This window comes from Hypanus sabinus, chromosome 21, assembly GCF_030144855.1.
Source record: "Hypanus sabinus isolate sHypSab1 chromosome 21, sHypSab1.hap1, whole genome shotgun sequence".
NCBI lineage: Eukaryota > Metazoa > Chordata > Chondrichthyes > Myliobatiformes > Dasyatidae > Hypanus > Hypanus sabinus.
Genome location: NC_082726.1, coordinates 9,082,845 through 9,105,780, shown reverse-complemented (window position 1 = coordinate 9,105,780; position 22,936 = coordinate 9,082,845). Strand labels below are relative to the sequence as shown.

Here is a 22,936-nt window from a genome sequence, read left to right as displayed (position 1 = left end):
AAAAAAATCATAAATTACAAAAGTGGGTCATAAAACATGACACACAGGTGGTTGAAACTGGCTCCATTATTCAATACAGCCAGGACGGATTGAATCTAATCAACCCTTTCATCCCAAGATTCTTCTCTGCATTCCTCCTTTCCTTCAATTTGGAGACCAAATCTATATGCAGCGTGTCACCAATACCCCTATAGAGCTGCAACAAAACTGCCCTATCTTTATACTCTGCAGCTTTGCATTAGAGGCCAACATTCCACAAATACTAGCTGTAATTGCATGTTTCTTGTACTATACCCCAAAATCCTTCTGTATAGTGACATACTGTAGTCTCTCTTCACTTAAGTAAAAATTATTTTTCAATCTTCCTTCCAAAGTGGATAATTGCACATTTTTCTATATTATAGTCCATCCACATTAACCCATTTATAATTGATCAGGCTCTTCATGCCCTCCCCACAAGTTGCTGAGTCACCTATTTTGTGTCATCAGAAAATTTCAGTTCTTTCTTTATTGTCGTTACTATAGCTTGCAAACAGCATCAATCTTGTGGCACTGACTGCTGACTGCTAATCCAAACATGATCCATTTTTCTCAATTGTTTCCTATTATTGAAGCATTCCTCTATCCATGACAATATTTTACCCCAACTGCATACGGTATTTGCTCATCTTGGTCAGTTTGCAGGTCACCTTTTGAAATCTCTATACTGTTCATTATGTCCTCAAAGGATTCCTGCAAATTTGTCATACTCAATACCCCTTTCATAAAACCATGTCAACGTTCCTTTATTTTCTTATGATTTTCTAAATTCCCTGCTATTACCTGCAAAATGGATTCCACTTGGCCTATTTTCTTTTGTTCCCCTCCTTTCTTAAAGTGTGATATAATATTTGTGGCTTTGCAAAAGGTTATAGCTTTGTGTTTTATTAAAACAAACAGCATTACATTCTTGGGATATACTCATGGATGATTTGAATTAACAAACTTGACTGAGAAGCTCATCCAATGCGTGTAAGAGGAAGATATCGAAATATACGTAAAACAGAAGTGCAGTTGGTCAGTCACTAATTGGATGCAATACAAGCCTTAGCTACAATATCAGATTTAAATTTATTTCTTCATCACAAATACATTGAAACACACAATGAAAAATATTGTGTGTTAAAAACTAACGCAACCTTAGGATGTGCTGAGGGTAGCCCGCATTCCAGTTCGAATATAGCATGCCCACAATGTTCAGCAGAACGACACAAGCAGCAACAGAACAACGGCAGAACAAACCACCCTCCCACCCACTCACATACAGTCAGTCTTCCAACCACATGAAAGGCCGCCTCTAGACCTCTAGCAGTCACAGTCATTGGACTGACTGTAGACTTACAGATCCTAGGTTTTGCTCAGCAGGCCTCGACTTCCAGATTTTCAATTGATCTCCAGGTTTAGATTTTTGGTATCTATCCCAGAATTAGCTGATGACAGGATCCAGAGCTCCAGGCCTCAAACTCCAGACTTGTTGACTACAGGGTCACTGGCCCTTGTGCCTCCTACCCACACAGGCCTATAATCCCAGGACCTGCTGCCATGGGGGCCTACCACTAGCCCTCGCCCTCATTAGTCTTCATCCACATTGCATGCCAGCCTAAATTGTCCACGGATAACCTTCCTTGCACATCCACGTCACTGGCCTTTGAATGCAGAGTGGAGGTCTGGACATTGGCCTGAACTCTAACTCCTCCAATTTCCTGTTCCTAAACCCTAACCTGACCCCTAAACCTCTGTTCCCAAAACCATCCCTATGAACCAAAAGATAACCAAGTCTAAACTACAACCTTGACAGAAACAACAGCTCAGCTCCATCTTGACCGGAAGCTTCTGGTCATTATCTAAAGATTCTCACCTTCTAAAGCACAAGTTATTTTCATTTACTTTCTGCTACTGCAGAACCTTGCCGTGGACAGTCCCAAGTCCAGCTTCAGAAGAAGGAGGGTTGAGCATGGGTCTAACAACCTGCATCCCATAAAAAGCCAGAGCTACAGAAACACCAACAGGAGCTCCAAACACATCAACCCTGGGAGAAGGATCTTCAATGAGCTACACCTTGCAAGACCTACTGGCCCAGGACAGGACTCTGGCAAGCTGCTGTCAGCAGCCTATAGAACCGTAAAATCCCGGATCCCACTCAACCCCATTCACCTGCCTTCTAGCCATATCCTTTGATCCGTGACCGATCAGGAAGCTATCAACCTCTACCTTGAATATACCCACAAACTTTGCATCCACCACAATCTGTGCCAGAGCATTCCACAGATTCATTACTCTCTGGCTAAAAAAAATTCTTCCTTACCTTTGTTCTAAAAGGTCGCCCCTCAATTTTGAAGCTGTGCTCTCTAGTTCTGGATACCCCCATCATAAGAACATCCTTTCCACATCTACCCATTTAGTCCTTTCAACATTTGGTAAGTTTCAAAGAGATCCCTCTGCATTCTTCTAAATTCCAGAGAGTACAGGTCCAAAGCTGCCAAACACTCCTCACACGTTAACACTTCTTTCCTGGAATCATCCTCATGAACCCCCTCTGGACCCTCTCCAATGTAACACATTCTTATTGAGATATGGGGCCCAAAACTGTACCCAAGTCCGTCCTGATTAATGACTTATAAAGCCTCAACATTATCTCTTTGCTTTTATATTCTATTCCCTTTGAAATAAATGCCAACATTGCATTTGCCTTCTTTACCACAGACTCAACCTGTAAATTAACTTAGCAACACACACAAAATGCTGGAGGAACTCAGCAAGCCCAGCAGCATCTATGGAAAAAAGTACTGTCAACTTTCTGGGCCAAAACCCTTTGGCAAGACTGGAGAAAAAAAAAACTCCAGTCCTACTGGAGAGTCTTGGCTCGAAACATCTAATGTACTTTTTTTTCCATAGATGCTGCCTGGCATGCTGAGTTCCTCTAGTATTTTGTGTGTGTTGCTTGGATTTCCAGCACCTGCAGATTTTCTCTTGTCTGTAAATTAACCTTCTGGGAGTCTTGCACAAGGACTCCTATTTTCCTCTGCACCTCTGATGTTTGATTGAACCTTCTCCCCATTTAGATCTCCCCAATAGTCTGCACTATTGTTCCTTTTACCAAAATGCATTATCATACATTTCCCAACACTGTATTCCATCTGCCACTTTTCTGTCCATTCTTCCAATTTGTCTAAGTCCTGCTGCAATCACATCGCTTCCTCAGCACTACCTACCCCTCCACCTATCTTCGTATCATCCCACAAGCTTTGCCACAAAGCCATGAATTCCATCAGCCAAATTATTGACAAACAATTTGAAAAGCAGTGGTCCCAATACTGATCCCTGAGGAACACCGCTGGTCACCAGCGGCCAAACAGAAAAGACTCCTTTTATTCCCACTCGCTGTCTCCCCGATATCTGTGCTCCAGTTGGAATGATGGACCCAAGAAGAATAACAACACAGCCTCTAGAACAGCTCACAAGCAACCCAAAGATCCCAGACAGTGAATTTTAACAAGCTAAATTTGATGAGTCTGCTAAAATTACCAGGCTGGTTCACAGTTGAAAAATGTCACTCAGGTGAAGTAGCAGAGTAAACAATAAACTGTTGAAAAACAGTCCAGTGAAAGGAATGAAAATGGTAAAGGAAACAGGCAAAACATATAAATTACAATTCTATTCATTCACCAAGGGAAACGAGAAAATTGGAGTAGCTTGGCAGTGTAGCAGTTCACATTAACACTATTACAATGCAAGCAACCTAGGTCTATTTCACCACTGTAAGGAGTCTGTATATTCATTTTATGACTGCATAGCTTTCCTCCGAATGCTCTCGTTTTTTCCCACATTCATGGGTTAGCAGGTGAACTGGTCATTTGGGTGTAACTGGCAGCACCTATAGGCTTGCCCAGTTACATCCATGTTGGGCTGGAAGGGCCTGTTACTGTGATGTATTACAAAATAAAATAATTATTGTGGTTTATGCCCTCTCCTGAAAAAATCCACGAAGGATATAACAGATAGCTATGCAATGCCAAAATGAAAATTGATTCTGCTTTGAATCACTGTTGCCTTTCATTTTGTTAATAGCACATCGAAGAAAATCCCTTAAACCAGTGCTTAAATTTTAAAACAAAGTTCAAAAGTGGAACTTACAATTTCGTAATTTCAAATATCAGCACTTTTTGCATATTTCTTTTACCAGAATGAATTGCTTCTTTGCTGGACAATGCACAACAAAGTGATTAATCATTCAAAAATCAGTGTTTTCATATTATTTAAAAAAAATTATCTGCAACCTTTCCAAATGTCTGAGAGTCTGGGACCAAGGGCTGAAGGTGGCTTGTCCTGGGTTTGGAGGTCTGTCAGTGGAAAATGGGCTTGTTTTGCTGTTGCTGTCTTGTTCCATTGTTCTTGTTGCTTGTGTTGTCCTATTGAACATTGTGCACGATATGTTGGCGCCGTAATGTATGGCAACATTTGCGAGCTGCCCAGCACATCCTTGAGCATGTTGGTTGCTCACACAAACAACATATTTTACTGTATGTTTCAAAGTACGTGATAAATTAATAAATGTGAATGTATTGATACAGAAATATGCAGGAACTAGTGGGTGTGCTCAGGGTTAATCTATTAAATTACCAGATGCACACTCACTGAGAGTGACCAAGGATGAAACTTCCCTTCAATACAGCAAAACCTGCCCATCAAAAAGCAACTGGTTAGAAGGGAGATAGATCCTAAGACCAATCACTTGTTTGAGCTTGGGCTCATCAGACAGACAGATTCAGATTTATTTATCACATTTACAGTACTGTGCAAAACTGTCACTTATATATAGCTAGGGTGCCTAAGACTTTTTCCACAATAACTTTCTGTATTACATGGTACTGTTCCAACAAAAAAAAATACAAATTTCATGACAAATTGGTCTGATGATAAACCTGATTCTGATATGGATCTCTATTGTAGACTGAGAGTGGGAAGGGGGCAGTGAGAGAGCAATCATATTTGGGAAAAGGGGAAGGGAGAGAGGAGGGAATGGGAAACACCAGACAGACATTCTGTAAACCAATTGTTTGGAATCGAATGACCTTGCTTGGTGTCTCAGGGCTGGGTGAGTCTGTACCCGTGCCACCCTGGCACTCCTTCTGTACCAGCTGTCCAACATCCCTCCCACGGCACTCCGCCTACATCATTCCCAACATCCTTTGCTCCTGCCAGACTTACAAACCCACTCTCCACTCCACGTTGACAAATACAGTACTGTGCAAAAGTCTGAGGTACCTTAGCTAGATATGTGATACTGTACTTCAAAACTTATAGTGAAATGCTTCCTTACATTCACAACCGGCAGACCCAAAGATGTGCTGGGGTAGCCCGCAAGTGCTGCCACGCAATCCAATGCCAACATAACATGCCAATCACAACACGGAACTCAACAAAACAGAACAGAACAAAACAGCAGCAAACCAAACCCATTCCTCTTATATACACACACACACAACCCATTCAGAGCACAGGCACGTGCACGCACGCACACGCTAAGACAGGCTACTTTTGGTCTCCAGCATCCAGTGGACTTGGACTCACAGACACTGGACCTCGACTTCTGATTAAACTTCGGATATCGATCCCAGATTTTGCTGATGAGTGCCCAAGAGCTAGGCCTCCAACTCCAGACTTGCTAATGATGGGACCCCAAACACTGGCATTGAACTCTGAACTCTACCGTTCAAGAAGCTAGAGATACTAAACCAGCCTGAGTACCCCACACTGCGGAAGGCAGCCAGTTGCTTTGCTCCCGGTCACCGAATGTAGTGAGACTTGCTAGAAAGCAGACAAGTATGCATACCAAGCGGAATCACTGAGAATGGGTTTAGCTACTGTGCAATGTTGCAGATGGCTAATTGACACTAGTGATCCGGACTTGCATACAGAGAGTAAACAGTGGAATCTGCAAAGAATGAACTTGCTCTTTTTACAGAGCACAGGACACGCCAACCCAGTGAGCTGCTGCCGAAGTGTGCCGGATTGTTTTTGTAACTTGGAACCACAGGATCTACAGCCAAGTCACTTGGAGCGCTCGGCAGGACACTGGCAGAGTCTATACCAACTGAGCTTTTGTTGGCATGCGATTCTTTGACCACTGAATGCTGTTCTATGAATAGGACCACAAGGGCCCGAGCCTCTTCCCACTGCAAACGATGTATTTATCCAGAAATCCTTCAGAACAAAGAGCCTAAAGAGCACTACACAATACTTCTCTTCTATCTTGTAATTCACTCTGTATAGGTTAAATTCCCTGAAGGATGCAGAGGCAGTGCCAAACCTTAAACAAGGCTTTGCATTCCAATTTGGCAGCTGCATAACAAGCAAGAGGTTTGGCAGCGATCTGTATTTTATTTTCACAAGGTTTGGTTGTAACTGCAGGAAAGAAAACTACATCTTATTGGAAGATAAAATGGGATGGAAAATAAAATTCACAGAGAACAAATCCGAACCCTCATACAGTTCCCTCTCTGTGGAGAAAGTCAGGTAAATGTGAATAGCAGATGCACGTTTAAGATAGCTCCATCTATCTATGTGAGTAGACCGAGGTTAAACCTCAGTTTGGGTAAGCAATGAATGTTCCAATTGGCTGCAGTAAAGTTATGTCTATTCAGTAGGTCAGCTACACTGCTCATTCTAACAACTGATAAGAAGGGGAGTGAGGGGGAGCAGAATCCAGGGAACAAGTCTGGCCAGATTGTAATGTTGGGGATAGTGGAGGAACTCAGTAGGTCAGGCAAGATCTATGGAGGAAACAGTCAATGTTTGGGGCCTTGACCTTTCACCAATATGGAAAGGAAGGGGGCAGGAGCTGGAATAAAATAGTAGGGGAGGGGAAGGAGTAGAAGCTGCCAGGTGATAGGTGAGACCAGGTGGGCGGGTGGGGGAGGGGAAAATGAAGAATACATGGGAATAGGTGAAGAAGCAAGGTGCAGATTATGGACTACAGATGCCACAGAACTCCTGATTACCTCTTCCAAAATCTCTTCTAAATGCCCTCGAAGGGAAGTGAAAATAGCCATTTCACAATCTCACTTGCTGGTCCAGCACTCAGCTGAATTCAACAGTCAAGACGATTTATTGTCATTCTTCAGTAAACAAGTGTAAAAAGAGGATGAAATGATTGATAGGATCCAATGTAGCACAAAAAAAGACACAATAAGCATAAAAATCAATAATAAATATAAAAGCAAACCTATAAAACACAATGTCCAAGTAAATGAGTGTGTGAGTGAGTGTGTGTGTGTGTGTGTGTGTGTGTGTGTGTGTGTGTGTGTGTGTGTGTGTGTGTGTGTGTGTGAGAGAGAGAGAGAGAGTGTGAGAGTGAGAGTTTGTGTGTGTGCATATATAAAATACATTAGCTTATACACTGGATATATGTAAAGGAGTATTGGTACATAAGGTGACTGACAGGAAATGGTAAAATGTCAAAGTGACTCTTGGCAAGAGGAACACTTCTAGGTCGCAGCAAAGCATATGTAGATACAAGGTGTAGTGTCAGGTAAAGTGGCTGTGAATGGAGGATGAAGGGGTGGTGAGAGGCTATGAAGAGGAGTGTGTCAGTGTAGGCATGAGCTGTGGAGTGTCAGTGTAGAGTGACAGTGAATGGGGGATGAAGGGGTGGTGAGCGGCTGTGAAGAGGAGTGGCTGAGTGGATGTACTGGTGGTGTGAAGGACTATCATAGTAATGCTTTTGGGATCCTAACAACATCATCAGATCCTAACAGATCAAGCACAAAGTACACTGCAGATGCTATGGTCAAATTAACACGTACAAACAAGCTGGATGAACTCAGCAGGTCGGGCAGCATCTGTTAAATGAGCAGTCAACGTTTCGGGCTGAGACCCTTCATCAGGACTGAAGAAGGAGGGGGCAGGAGCCCTATAAAGACGGTGGGGGAGGGTGGGAAGGTGCCAGGTGAAAAACCAATCAGAGGAAAGGTCAAGGGGTGGGGGAGTGGAAGCAGGGAGGGGATAGGCAGGAGAGGTGAAGAAGGAATGTAAGGGGAAAGCACTATGGGTAGTAGGAGGAGGCAGAATCATGAGAGAGGTGATAGGCAGATAGAAGAGGAAGCAGAGTGAAAATGGGATGGGGGGAGGGAGGGAATTACCAGAAGTTGGAGAATTCGATGTTCATGCCAAAGGGCTGGAAACTACCCAAACGGTATACAAGGTGTTGCTCCTCCAACCTGAGTTCGGCCTCATCTTGGCAGTAGAGGAGGCCATATATGGACATATCTAGATGGGAATGTGAAGCAGAGTTGAAGTGGGTGGCAACCGGGAGATCCTGTCTGTTGTGGATCAAGATCTCTAGAATTCAATTTTGCAAGCCCAAAGCCATTGCCTATGCTCTACTTGTCCGTGGAACCTCCTACAACCAGACTATCCTCCACAAACTTTACAGAAGATATTGGCTATGATCCTCATCACTAATCAAGAGTAACGGCCACCAGGCAGACTCAGCTCCTGAATATTTGGTTATGATCAAGCTATTGGAACTAAAACATCTAAATAACTGCATTAGACTAATATCTCACAACTTATGGCCCTCACACTCATTGACTTGTGTGGACCAAAAATTAACCTCCCCTCAAGTTCTAACATTTGGGCAGTCCCGTAGTGTAATGGTTGGCATAACACTTTAGAGTGCCAGCTGCAAGATTACCGTTTAATTCTCACCACTGTTTGTATATTCCCCATGACCACAAGGGTTTCCTTTGAGTGCTCCAGTTTTCTCCCATATCCCAAAGACATACAGGTTAGGGTTATCAAGTTTTGGCCATACTGCATGATGACCCCCCAACACATCTTCGACACAAGCGATACTGAATGTTTCGAAGTACATGTGATAAATAAATATAATCTCGCTCTAATCCAAGGGTTCCCAACCTGGGGTGCGAGATGGAATTTCAGGGGGTGCGACAAAGAGTGGCTTGTGTGCTTGAGTGACGAGTGACGAGTCATCATTCAGCCAGCTGCCAGTGTGCCTTGAGAAGTGGTAGTAACGTTTGCCCCAAGCACACTCCAGTCTCCCGCTGCCTGAGTCAAGAGAGACGTAAACTCACTCAAGTCTCCCGCTGCCCGAGTCAACGTTGAGGATTCTCATCAGTGTTACCTGGGAAGTTACACCTCAGAGTTGAGGAGTCTCATCAATGTTAGCTAGAAGGTTACATCTCAGAGTTAAAAATCAATTCATAATGCCAAAATCTTTATACATTCTGAATCAACCATCGAGTAACGACCTCGTGTTAAAACCAAACCCGCAGATGGTAGGTAAATTATTCAATTATAAAATTTTTAAAACCAGCTGAAGTCATTCATTCGCATTTGTCCCAATGCATTAAAGTAGTTTTTGAATTTCAAAGGTTTTTTTTCTCTTGAAAGGTTTTTTTCTTGAATCGTTGATAATTTTGAATTGTGTTAGTTGAGGAAGTATCATGGTTAGCACTGAGGACTTTGAATCGTGTGATGGGAGTTCATATCTCCAGTAATCATCGGAAATAGGTGTGTAAATTCAGTACGGAGTCGCGTCGTGTCCCCGTAGCATTTCCACCTGATGATTTATCTTGGCATAACCAGAGATAATATTGTAATATAATATTCAAAAGTGTATTTCTCGTGATACTTTGCTATAGGTGTATCTGGTTGAGTAAAGTGGTTATCCCTGACTTAGATAGTTTTTCCTCATATTAGTTCATATTTTTCTCTTTACCCTTAACCCTTTTAACCTTTCATCATGTCAAAAAGAAGGAATGATGACTATGTGTGCTTTGGTCTCACTTGCACAACAGGAAATGATGTCTTGCAAAAACCCCAGTGCATTCTTTGTAGCGTTGTGTTTTCCAACTCAAATCTGAAGCCATCCAAGCTTCAAGAGCACTTCAAAAACAAGCATGGCAGAGCCGATGTTGAAGGACATTATGTTCGGTCATTGAAAATCAAAAGAGCTCATTTTGGTTCACAAGGAGTTCTTCCAAAATTAGGTTTCGTTTCTGTTGAAAAACCACTACTATTTGCTTCATACCAAGTGGCATATAAAGTGGCCAAATCCAAGAAGCCCCACACAATTGCGGAAGATCTCATCAAGCCACGTGCACTGGAAATGGCAACAATTATCCTGGGCAAAGATGCAAGAAAAAAAATTTGAACAGATGCCCCATCAAATAATGTCATTCACAACCGAATCGGTGATGTGAATGAAGATATTTTGGACCAAGTCATCTCAGATGTCAGAGCTAGTCCTCTTAAAATCTCTATTCAGTTGGATGAGTCAACTGATGTCTCCAATTGTAGTCAACTCATCACATTAGTGAGGTATGTCAATGATGGTGCTGTGAAGGAAGATATCCTGTTTTGTAAAGATCTGAAAACAAACACAACTGCAAAGGATGTGATGCAGCTGGTGAAAGACTTCTTTGCCAAACATGATTTAGATATCAAAGTAAAAACACAAAATGCTGGCAGAACTCAGCAGGCCAGACAGCATCTATGGGAGGAGGTAATAATGACGTTTCGGGCCGAAACCCTTCATCAGGAGTGAAGTAACATGGGATGGTCGAGGGGGGAGGGATAAAGTAGAGAGCTGGGAAGTGATAGGCTGGAGGGAAATAGGCTAGGAGGAAGGTGGAGAATTATGGGAAATAAAAGAGAAAGAAAGGTAGGGCTGGGGGGAGAGATTATAGTGAGGGGGGAAAAAGAGAGAGAAAGAGAACCAGACTAAAATAATAGATAGGGATGGGGGTAAGGGTGGGGAGCAGGGGTATCAACGGAGGTCAGTGAGTTGGATGTTCATGCCAGCAGGAAGGAGGTTACCTAGGCGGGAGATAAGGAATTGCTCCATCGACCTGCGTGTGGCCTCATCTTGACAGTAGAGGAGGCCATGGACAGACATGTCGGAGTGGGAGTGGTCTGTGGAATTGAAGTGTGTGGCCACAGGGAGATCCCGCCACTGCTGGAGGACTGAGCGCCGGTGTTCGGAGAAACGGTCTTCCAGTCTGCAGCGGGTCTCCCCAATGTATAAATGGCCACATCGGGAGCACCGGATACAGTATATCACCCCAGTTGACTCGCAGGTGAAGTGGTGCCTCACCTGAAAGGACTGTCTGGGGCCTGGGATGGTGGTGAGGGAAGATGTGTGGGGGCAGGTGTAGCACTTCTTCCATTTGCAGGGATGAGTGCCCGGAGGGAGGTCCGTGGGGAGGGATGGGGGGATGAGTGGACAAGGGAGTCGCGTAGGGAGCGATCCCTGCGGAAAGCCGAGAGTGGAGGGGGGAGGGGAAGTGGTTGGCGGTGGGATCACGTAGGAGGTGGCAGAAGTTACGGAAGATTATACATCGGATCTGTAGGCTGGTAGGGTGATAGATGAGGACCAAGGGGACTCTATCCCTGGTGGGCTGGCAGGGGGATAGGGTGAGAGCAGAGGTGCTTGAAATATGGGAGACGCGATGGAGAGCAGAGTTGATAGTGGATGAAGGGAAGCCCCTTTCTTTAAAAAAGGAACTCATCTCCTTTGTCCTAGAATGAAAGGTCTCATCCTGAGAGCAGATGCGGCGGAGGCGGAGGAATTGAGAGAAAGGGATAGCATTTTTGCAGGAGACAGGGTGAGAGGAGGAATAGTCTAGGTAGCTGTGGGAGTTAGTAGGTTTGTAGTAGACATCGGTGGATAGGGTGTCTCCAGAGATAGAAACAGAAAGATCTAGAAAGGGGAGGGAGCTATCGGAAATAGACCAGGTGAATTTGAGGGCGGGGTGAAAGTTGGAGGCGAAGTTAATGAAGTTGACGAGCTCAGCATGTGTGCAGGAAGCAGCGCCGATGCAGTCGTCGATATAATGCAAGAAAAGAGGACAGATACCGGTGTATGCTTGGAACATAGATTGCTCCACATGGCCAACAAAAAGGCAGGCATAGCTAGGACCCATGTGGGTGCCCATGGCTACACCTTTAGTTTGGAGGAAGTGGGAGGAGCCAAAGGAGAAATTGTTAAGTGTGAGGACTAATTCTGCGAGGCGGAGAAGAGTGGTGGTAGGAGGTGACTGGCTGGGTCTGGAATCCAGGAAACAGAAAGCTTGGAGTCCTTTCTGGTGGGGGATAGAGGTATATAGGGACTGGACGTCCATGGTGAAAATGAGGCGGTGGGGGCCAGGGAACTTGAAATCTTTGAAGATATCAAAGTCATTGGTTCTGTGTGCACTGACCGGGCACCTGCTATGTTTGGAAATAAATCTGGCTTTTCTGCATTGATGAAAAAGGAGATTCTAGACTTGCAAGTTACCCATTGTTTTCTTCATCAGCATGCTTTGGCATCAAAAACATTGCCTCCAAATTTGAAGAAAGTCCTTGATACTTGTGTGAAGATCATCAACTGGATCAGGGGGCGTGCTTTGAACCATCGCATCTTCAAATCATTTTGTGAGGATCTGGGAAGTGAGCATTCAGTTTTGCTTTTCCACACAGAAGTCTGTTGGTTGTCACAAGGACAAGCTTTAACCCGCTTCTTTGAGCTGCAGGAAGAAATCAAAGTTTTTCTAGAGGAGCGTGAATGTGATCTGGTTGGGGCAATGGGATTACAGGAACTCACTGGCTTACTTAGCTGACATTTTCACTTGTAAGAGCGTTTCTCTTCAAGGAAAAGTGATAAAAATATTGAAGGCTTGTGAAAAGTTGAATGCCTTCAAAGAAAAGTTACGTCTTTGGCGTTGAAGGATGGAAAGAGGCAGTCTCTCAAATTTTCCTTCACTAGAAGAGATGGTTGATAATGCTGGATCCATAACTCCCACTGTGCATGAAGAAATTGTGGCTCATTTGAAAATGCTGTCAGAATCATTTGATGGATATTTTGCTGCTGGAGACCTGAAGATTTCAGAAGAATGGATCCTGAATCCATATTCCTACAATTTGGAGAAAATGTCAGATGATGAAGAGCTGAAGGAAGATCTTATTGATTTGCAGACAAATCGAGCTCTTGAAATGCAATTTAAAAGCAAGACTTTGGAGGAGTTTTGGTGTGCAACACTGGATATGTCCCCAAGACTTGGTGGAAAAGCACTCTATGTCCTCATTCCATTTGCAACAACATACTTGTGTGAATCTGGATTCAGTTCTCTTTTGTCAATCAAGACAAAATCTAGGAATCGCCTGAATCCACAGGCAGACCTGCAGATCACAGTCAGCAAGAAAGTTCCACGTTTTGACCAAATCATGAATGAGAAGCAGGAGCAAAGAAGTCATTGAATTTTATGTTCACAATTGGGATTGATTTTACTGTTTACAATTTTTTCTGAATAAATTAGAACTAACTGCTCAATTTATATTTGCATTTTATGCAATGAGTTAAAAGCTTATTTTTTTTTAAGTTCAACTTGTTCACCCGTAGTATTGTATGTGGTTCAATTTGTGGTTCAAAAATTAGAAATTAGACTTCTTCATCTCCAAATGTGATACTACTTTTGTAGGGGGTGTGAACATTAATCAAACATTTCCTAGGGGTGTGGGGCATAGAAAAGGTTGGGAACCACTGCTCTAATCCTTCCTTAAGCCTTTCATCTTTTCTCTATCGCCAATGAGCATACATTTTTGCTGTAGCCATTGTTTCAGCAATATAAGCAAGACCATCACTAAGATCAAGTCATTATCACATTGCTGCTATTGAGTGAAATACTGACAGCATTTTATACACAAGAACAATGCAAAATATAGTTCACAGGCTGTAAAATGCATTGGGGCAATCATCTGGGCGCTCATTCTCCTCTCACATTCCAAAGACGTAACTGCTAGTAGGTAAGTTGTCCTGTGATTAGCCTAGGGTTAAATAGGCGGGTGCAGGGTGGTGCGGCTCATTGGGCCAGAAGGGCCTGTTCTATACTGTATCTCAAAATAAAATAAAAATAAGTAAAACTTAATGCTTCATGTGTTTCAGTGCTAATGTGGTTTGATAAAACATACAGGAAGCACTTTGGACACAAACCACAAGAGTTTATGCAGATGCTGGAAATCCAGAGCAACACATACAAAATGCTGGTGGAATTCAACAGGTCAGGCAGCATCTGAGGAATAAATAGTCAACTTTTGGGACCAAAACCCTTCATCAAAACTGGAAAGGAAGAGGGCAGAAACTTCTTCCATCTGCCATCCCCCAATTGCCACTCACTTCAACTCTGCTTCACATTCCCATTTGGATATGTCTATACATGGTCTCCTCTACTGCCATGATGAGGCCAAACTCCAGATGGAGGAGCAACATCTCATATACCGTCTGCGTACTCTCCAGCCGCCTGGTATGAACATTGAATTCTCCAATTTTTGGTAATTCCCTCCCTCTCCTTTCCCCCATCCCACTTTCACTCTGCCTCCTCTTCTATTTGCCTATCACCTCTCTCATGATTCTGCCTTCTTCTACTACCCATAGTGCTTTCCCTTTAAATTCCTTCCTCACCTCTCCTGCCTATCCCCTCCCTGCTTCCCCTCCCCCACCCCCGATCTTTCCTCTGATTGGTTTCTCACCTGGCCCGTTCCACCCTTCCCCCACCTTCTCTATAGGGCCCCTGCTCCCTCCTTCTTCAGTCCTGATGAAGGGCCTCGGCCCGAAACGTTGACTGCTCCTTTCAACGGATGCTGCCTGACCTGCTGAGTTCATCCAGCTTGTTTGTACGTGTTTACTTGACCAGAGTATCTGCAGTGTACTTTGGGAGAAACTTCTTCCTCTTTTCTTTTCAGCCTCAATGAAGGATCTCAATTGAAACAATTTGCAGTGTTTTATATAAAAGATACCATACAGAGCAAGTTGCTGTTAGTTTGCCCTGACTCTTGAGACAGCTGCCTGCCTTACACAAGAGCTCTAGGCAAGGCCCCATTGTAGAAACAGGTGAGAGTAAGAAACTGTCTCTGTTTATTTCTAATTATTTTGCTCACACAATTCATTCCTCACGAGAACAACAATATAAGGAAAGATGAAGAATCAGTGCACAAGTTACAATCACGACTGCTCCATAACACTGAAGGACACATGCCTTTTGTTAAACAGATATTCAGTGAAAAGGAACCAGAAGATTGTGGCAACCCCTTCCTAATCCTACAATAAGGTGTGTGCATTGTAAGCCATTCAATTAAAACAGTATATTTCACCTCTTCTTTAATTTGAGCACATTTGAATTTGTTAAAAGGTGGATTACTCATTGCAGCAAATGGAACACTTCGCAGTTTCAAGCACCCTACATCTGCATGAATCACTCCCAGGGTAGACACAGTACAGCTACATGGTATGTAACAAAGTTCAAAGTACAATTATCAAAGTATGTATAAATTAAATAACCTTGAGATTGGTCTGCTTATAGGCAGCCACAAAGCAAGAAACCTGAAAGAACCCAATCAAAAAACAAAGAGCAACACCTGATGAGCAGAGAGATTAAAAAAATACACAAATCATGTAAACAATAAAAGCAATCAACATTCAGAATGAAAGGGAATCCTGAGACTTGAAGCCCTGAGCAGGCCCATAGCCTCAGTCCCAGTTCATCATAAAGCAGGGCAAATCGTCATGAAGCTCGCAGACACGAAGCCCGGAGCAGGACACAGCCTTAGCAGCATACAGCAGCAAGCAGGATTAGCCCAAACTTCACCTCCAGTCCCAACACCCTGCCTTTTCAGTCCATCTGACCCACATTTCAATTGTTCAAACACCAAGTCATCATTGGCACTCGGACCTGGCCCCACCGCATCGATATGCTCTGGACCTGGATCCCACCACCAAGTTCCAGTGAAGCAGTTAAGCATGGCACTTTTAAGGGCTATTACTGTGGCTGGAAACAAGTCAGGAGAAAGAAGGTGGAAAAAGATGGTGGTCTGTGCTATTTTTTGTCAATTCTCTTTGGTGTTCAGACGTGAAGGTCGTGTCGACCTCTTGTTCACCTGACTTAGAACACCTAACAATCAAACACAGACCATTTTATTTGCCTTGGGAATTCTCATCTGTGATCCTGACTGCAGCTTACATTACCACAGTGGTCGATGATAATCAAGCACTCGCAACATTGCAATATGTTGTATACACACAAGAAACAGCCTAATTGCAAATTATAGTTGGTGACTTCAACTACGCCTGTCTGAAGAAAATCCTGCCTAATTGTTTATTGATGTTTTACTGCACACTTGTGTGCTCAGTGGAGGGTGCTAATGCTTTTTTGCTGGTGGGGGGGGGGGGGGATCGTTGCTTTGCTGCTGCTTGTGCATGGGAGGGGAGCTGAGGGGGCTTTGGGGTTGTATCGTTTAACTGTCATTCATTCTTTGGGGCACTCCTCTGTTTTCATGGATGTTTGCGAAGAAGAAGAATTTTAGGGTGTGTATATGTACACATTTCTCTAACATTAAATACATCTACCTATTATCAGCAGCAGCTAGCCTGTTGCACTAGAGGTCCCAGTGTGCTAGACCACTGCTACAGTATGATAAGTAATGCCTACTGCTCCTTTCCGAGACCGCACTTTGGCAAATCGGACCATTTGGCTGTACTCCCACAACTGACATACAGACAGAGCCTAAGATACAAGGCTCCGGAGATCAAGACAACTAAGAGGTGGTCGTGGGAGGCAGAGGACTGGGTCACGTTCAAGAACTCAACCGAGGACCTGAATGACTACACCAGGGTCATTACAGACCTTATTAAAACAGCTGTAGATGAGTGTGTCCCCACAAAAAGGCTCAGGGTCTACCCCAATCAGATGTCCTGAATGAACCAGGAAATCTGAAATTTGCTGAGAGCCAGATCAGAGGCATTCAACTCTGGAGATCAAGAATGCTACAAGAGGTGTAGGTTTGATCTCTGGAAAGCCATCTCTTGGGCAAAGTGGAGATTCCAGACTAGACTGGAATCAAGGACAGCAGAGCTTCACTTCCAGATGAGCTCTATGCTCACTTTGAACACTACTACAGGGAGGAACCATCGCACATCCCCATGTATCCCAATGATCCTTGCGTCTCAACATCTGAAGATGACGTGGGATTGCCTTCAAGGGAGTGAATCCAAGGAAAGCATTCAGTATGGACAGAATACCTGGCTGGGTATTTAAGACCTGTGCTGGCTAACTGGTTGGTGTGTTCATAGATATCTTCAACCTCTCAATTCAGCAGTGTGTGGTACCCACCTGCTTCAAGCAGGCTTCAGTCATACTGGTGCCCAAGAAGAGTCTAAATGACTATCTCCCACTGGCACATACATCCACAGTGATGAAGTGTTTTGAGAGGCTGGTGTTGAACCATATCAGCTCCTGCCTGGATCCACTCCAATTTGCCTACAGGAGCAACAGGTCCACAGCAGATGCCATCTCATTGGCTCTTCATACAACACTGAAACATCTGGACAGTAAAGATGTATAGATTAGGATGTTCTTTATCAATTACAGCTCAGCATTTCATAACATCACCTCCTAAAAACTAATCAGTAAACTCCAAGACCCTCAATACCCTCTTGTGCAATTAGATCCTGCATTTCCTCACTTGCAGACCCCAGTCAGTTCAGATTGGCAACAACATCTCCTCCACATTCTCTATCAGCACAGATGCACCACAGGGATGTGTGCTTAGCCCCCTGCTCAACTCACTTTACACCCATGACTGTGTTGCTAAGTATATCTCCAATACCATATCCAAGTTTGCAAATGACACCACTATTGAAGGCCGTATCAAAGCTGATGATAAATCAGCATACAGGAGGGAGATTGAAAATTTGTCTGAGTGGTAACATAACAACAACTTCTCACTCAATGTCAGCAAGTTCAAGGAACTGATTGTAGACTTCAGGAGAGGGAAATCAGAGGTCCATGAGCCAGTACTCAGAGGATCAGAAGTGCAACTTCAAATTTCTGGATGTCACTATCTCAGAGGACCTGTCCTGTACCCATCATTAAATATAATTGCAAAGGAAGCATGACAGCTCCTCTACTTCCTTAGAAATCTGCAGAGAATCAGCATGTCATCAAAAACCTTGACAAACTTCTATAGATGTATGGTTGAAAGTGTATTGACCGGCCATAGTACGGTCTGGTATAGGAATACCAATGCCTTTGAGCAGAAAATCCTACAATAGGTAGTGGATTTGGCCCAGTACATTACGGGGCCGTACATTACGGGTAAAGCCCTCCCAAACACTGAGTACATCTACATAAAATGCTGTTGTAGGAAAACAGCTTCCACCATCAAAGATCCTCACCACCCAGGCAAAACTCTTTTCTTGCTTCTGCCATCAGGTAGAAGGTATAGATGCTTCAGGACTTGTACTACCAGGTTCAAGAACAGTCACTACCCCTCAACCATCAGGCTCTTGAACAAAAGAGGATAACTACACTTATCGATTGAGATGATCTCACTTTAAGGACTCATTATACTGTTACTTCATGCTCTCATTATTTATTGCTATTTATTTACATTTGCACTCGCAGTTTGTTGTTTTCTATGCTCTTGCTCTTTCATTGATCCTGTTTATAATTATTGTTTTATAGATTTGCTGAATATGCCCACAGAGAATGAATCTCAGGGTTGTATGGGGTGACATGCATGTACTCTTGACAATAAATTTTACTTTGAACCTTGCTCTTGGTTTAGGTGGATGGACTCAAAGTCCTCCACTCCGACTTTTCTCTGCTCTGCTCACTCCAACTCTGTCTCGAACATACCTCGACTTCACTCGGACTCTGCTTCACAACCACACACTTTGATCCAAGTCAGCCTTGCCTTCGCTCACCTCTTCATTGTTTGCAGTGATAGTTTACCACAGTTTTCCACAAAAAAGTGTTATTAATAAAATATTTAGTTGCATTTCTTGCTTTAGGGACTGACAGCAAGCTGTCGCCCCTCTTCAGCAGCACCATCTTAAACTGGAACAACAGAGACACAAGAGTCTGCAGATGCTGGAAATCTTGAGGAACACACACAAAATGTTGGAGGAACTCAGCAAGTCAGGTAGCATCTATGGAGGGAAATAAACAATCAATGTTCCAGGTCCTAAGACCCAGACCTTGTGAGTGGGAAGTTGGTGGATGGAGGTGGAGTAGGATAAAGATGGGTAAAGAGTGGCTGGGGGTGTGGAGGATGAGAAGGGCGACAAAAAATGGGAGGATCAGATGTTCGGAAGGAGAAGGGAAAGGGGTCAGGTGGAGGTCAGGCGAAAGATGGGGAAATAGAAGGAAACGGTATTACAGGAATGAATACTGGTTACCCCCAACCTGTGAGGGGCACTCTCTATCCCAAATTGTTTCAATTGCTATACAAGGTATCCTGACTGATGGTCTAGTATCAAATTGCACCCAATTACTGATGAGCCCACATTCACCAGGAATCAGAAAGGTTTAACTCATTTATAGCCATAAAACTTTAAGTCTAGATTCTACATTTACACACCTGGAGTCTAAAAATAATCCCAGAATCTTTATCTCCCTGACACTCAGTTCCTAGAAATGCTGTCTTGAAAGTTGCGGTACATTTTAAAAAATAACTGCTTTGCTAGACTTTGAGAACCAAATACCATCAGTCACTTCAGGCTCCAAAGGAACTCAATGTCTAATTGCATGATGAAAAAAAACTACCACTTCTGCCTGAATTTTGAAGCTTTCTGCTCTGCCAGTCTACTCATTGAAAGATTTTCCTAATCTCACTGTTCTTTTAAAAATCTTCCAAAATATGAATATTTATAGCAATCCTCCTCTTAATCTTGCTCTAATAAAAGCTATACTATTCTTAACTCTCTGAGGTACCATCTTATTAAAATTATCCCCATGCTTCCAGTGGCCTTGGAATTATTCCTACAAGGCATAAAAATTTGGAACCACATACTAACTATAACCAAGTCAATCATTATATCCTACAGGTTTCAGAAAATCATCATCTCTTACCCAGTCCACTCTGTTTCACATCAGACATCTGCCTGGAATATGGTGGGACCAAGAGCCGGTATCCAGTGTACTTGGTGGAACTTTCCGAAAGTACCTATCAACAAAGAGAGGCATTAATAAAAAGGAGAAGTGGGAATTTCAGGCCTTCACTGATTGCTGATCTGAGAAGACCTGCTTTGCCAAACTGCTCTGCTGCAAACAAAGCAAAAGAAACACCACGAGGTACAATCACAGACACAGTCGCTACAGTCAGGAAAATAATTATTTTGCACTGAAGGACTATCGGTGATCATGGAGAAAACAGTTGTCTGCACCCCAAGATGTACAGTATACAGTATCACAGACACAGCAACCTTGCCAACTAACAAAAATGCGCTCATTAACGCTCATATTACATTAAGCCTTTTTCACCAAGCAACCTCTACTGAGGTGCTGTTCCCACTTCGACTTAGTTACAAGCAATCTACATTTCACGGTAAAGTGTTGCAACAGGAAAGACCCCTGGGTACCACATCAGATTGTCACAAATGAATGGGGAAGTGCTCTACAAAGTTACTGTAGAAGGACATCACTGGCGTTGTCACATCAACCAGATGCAGCCACATGCTCCCGAAGGCACAACAAGTTCGTCGCGCAGATCATCAAACACAGAGTTGAACCTTCATCTCCTCCTGGAAGGATTCAATTTACTCCTACTGAACCAGCCACCAGCACAGCCGAAGGCAACATCACGACAAGAGAGTGACAGTCTGCAACCATGAAGAGGGGCTGATCGTAAGCTAGCGTAAGCCAGTTGTTCCAATCCAAATCAACCCTCAGCTCAAATCCTACAGATAAACATCTTCAAGAGGGAGGTGTTGCGGCAAGCTAAAACAACCAAAGCCATGTCAGCTGACAACTAATCCCAGGCTGACTTCCACTGCTTGGTCATTGTTCCTTGAACATCTTGAATGTTCTTTAGGTAAACTACTTAAATAGCTGTACTTCAGAGCTAATAGTTTTGAGATTTTTGTTTTTTGTTGAGTTTTGGCGTTGTTCTATCTTCTGGCTCCAGGCCTCATCAGTAGTTATAAGTGAGCGAACACAACAGAGATATTCGACAAAAATGTATACCCCATCTCATCCAAATTGCCACCAAGGAAAACTGGGCGAGGGACATTCCAAGCTGAAACTACACAAGCTTCCTACAAGTTGATTCCTGCATCCCCTTGACTTTTATTCAGGGTTTAAACAGAACTAATACCAGTACTCAATATTTTCTTTGAATCTCTTTAAATAATTCCTTTCAAGTTATAATCTTTAGACATACAAATCTTTTGCATTCCACAATTTTTCCAATATACAGAATCTCTGAAAATGTGGTGCAATTTTGCAGTTTCCTCCGTCTCTGGAATAGTTCTGCTGACAACTACAACACAAGTATCTACCCAACAACAAGAGAGATTGCTTATGCATGTGTTTTTCGAAAAAAAAACAGGGCAAATCCAATCCAGCTAATTACTTTCAAATCGGTCTACTCATTATCAGCGAAGTAATGCAAGGGCCAAGCAGCCGCAGTTAATAACCCATCAGTAGTACGGATTTCACAAGGGCCACACATTCCAAACTACACAGCTTTGCTCCAAATGAGGACCAAAGAGCAGAAAGCCAGACATTTGAGTGTGATATCAAAGCACCCTGGTAAAAGTGAAGTCAATGAGCATCAAAGAATTAACATGTTAATGACTGGTCTTATACCTCACACAAAGAGAGATGGCTGTGATCTTTGGAAGCCAGTCATTCCAATCAAGGACATTGCTGCAATAATCAGTCTGTGCTGTATCCTATTCTCTACCCAAATGCCCTGCTGCCCTACCTCCAATGCATTCCCCAACTCTCAGACACATTTTCATTCTGCACTGGTCGTTTTTCATCTTTTATTGCTGAGGTTTCACATACTTATCCTACTGTTTGTTTTATTGAAATGGTGTCAGAAACATTATATAGTCTTATATAAACATGCAGCTCACACTTACTGTCAACTTGCCAATCTTCAGGCTATGTTATTCAGAGACTTGTACTAATATTATTTGTGACTATGTGTGCTGCATTTTGCACCTTAGCCCCAGAGGAACTGTTTAATTTAGCTTTATACATGTGTATGGTTGACGGAGAATAAACAAACTTGAAAAATCACTAGATCGTGACTATTTCCAACAATAGCAAGTCTAATCACAGACTCCTCACATTCAAAGGCATCAAAAGCACCAGGTCTCTACAACCACTGATCAGAAACTCAAGTTGACAAATACATACATACAATGCAGGTCAGAGCCAAAGAATCCTTTTGTGACTTGCCACCTGACACTAAAAAGACTTTCCATCGTCTACAAAGCACAAATAGGAATGTGATAGAATATTCTCCACTTCAACTCCAACAACTCTCAAGACAGGTGATGCAACCCACTTAAATGGTGCTCCATCTGCCACTATAAACATGTATTGTATACACAAGCACATAGTTCCTGTAGTGAGTACTGGCTACAAAATTAATCACAATTACTCACCTAGCCTACTTTAAATACACCTTCCCAATTTACAACTTCTACCACCGTGACAAATAAGACCATCGGACATAGGAGCAGAATCAGGCCATTCGGCCCATCAAGTATACCCCACTATTCATAATGGCTGTTTTATTTTTCCTCCCAACCCCATTCACCTGTCTTCTTCCCATAGCCATCGACACCCTTAATAAGCAAGAACCTATCAGCCTGTGCTTTAAAGTACCCAATGACTTGGCACCCACAGCCATTTGTGGTAATGAATTCCACAGGTTCACCAACCACTCATATTAGTTCCTGCTCATCTTGGTTCCAAAAGGATGTTCTTGTATACGGAGGCTGTGCCCTCTGGTCCTAGACTCCCCCACTATAGGAAACATCCTTCACATCTACTCTATCTAGGCCTTTCAACATTTGATAGGTTTCAATGAGATTACTCCCTCATTC

The 22,936-nt window shown here is 43.2% G+C and overlaps 1 protein-coding gene across 11 annotated transcripts in view; it reads right to left on the bottom strand.

Moving 5' to 3' along the window:
- Positions 1-22,936, bottom strand: part of ppip5k1a (diphosphoinositol pentakisphosphate kinase 1a) — a 254,160-nt gene that overhangs the window by 61,826 nt on the left and 169,398 nt on the right. For all 11 annotated transcript variants that reach the window (XR_009507178.1, XM_059945947.1, XM_059945943.1 and 8 more), the window contains one exon: positions 19,947-20,040. Coding sequence is in view for 10 of the 11 variants with exons in the window: in XM_059945947.1 (XP_059801930.1) it covers positions 19,947-20,040 (94 nt within the window). In the remaining variant the exon portion in view is untranslated. The remainder of the gene's footprint in view (positions 1-19,946; positions 20,041-22,936) is intronic.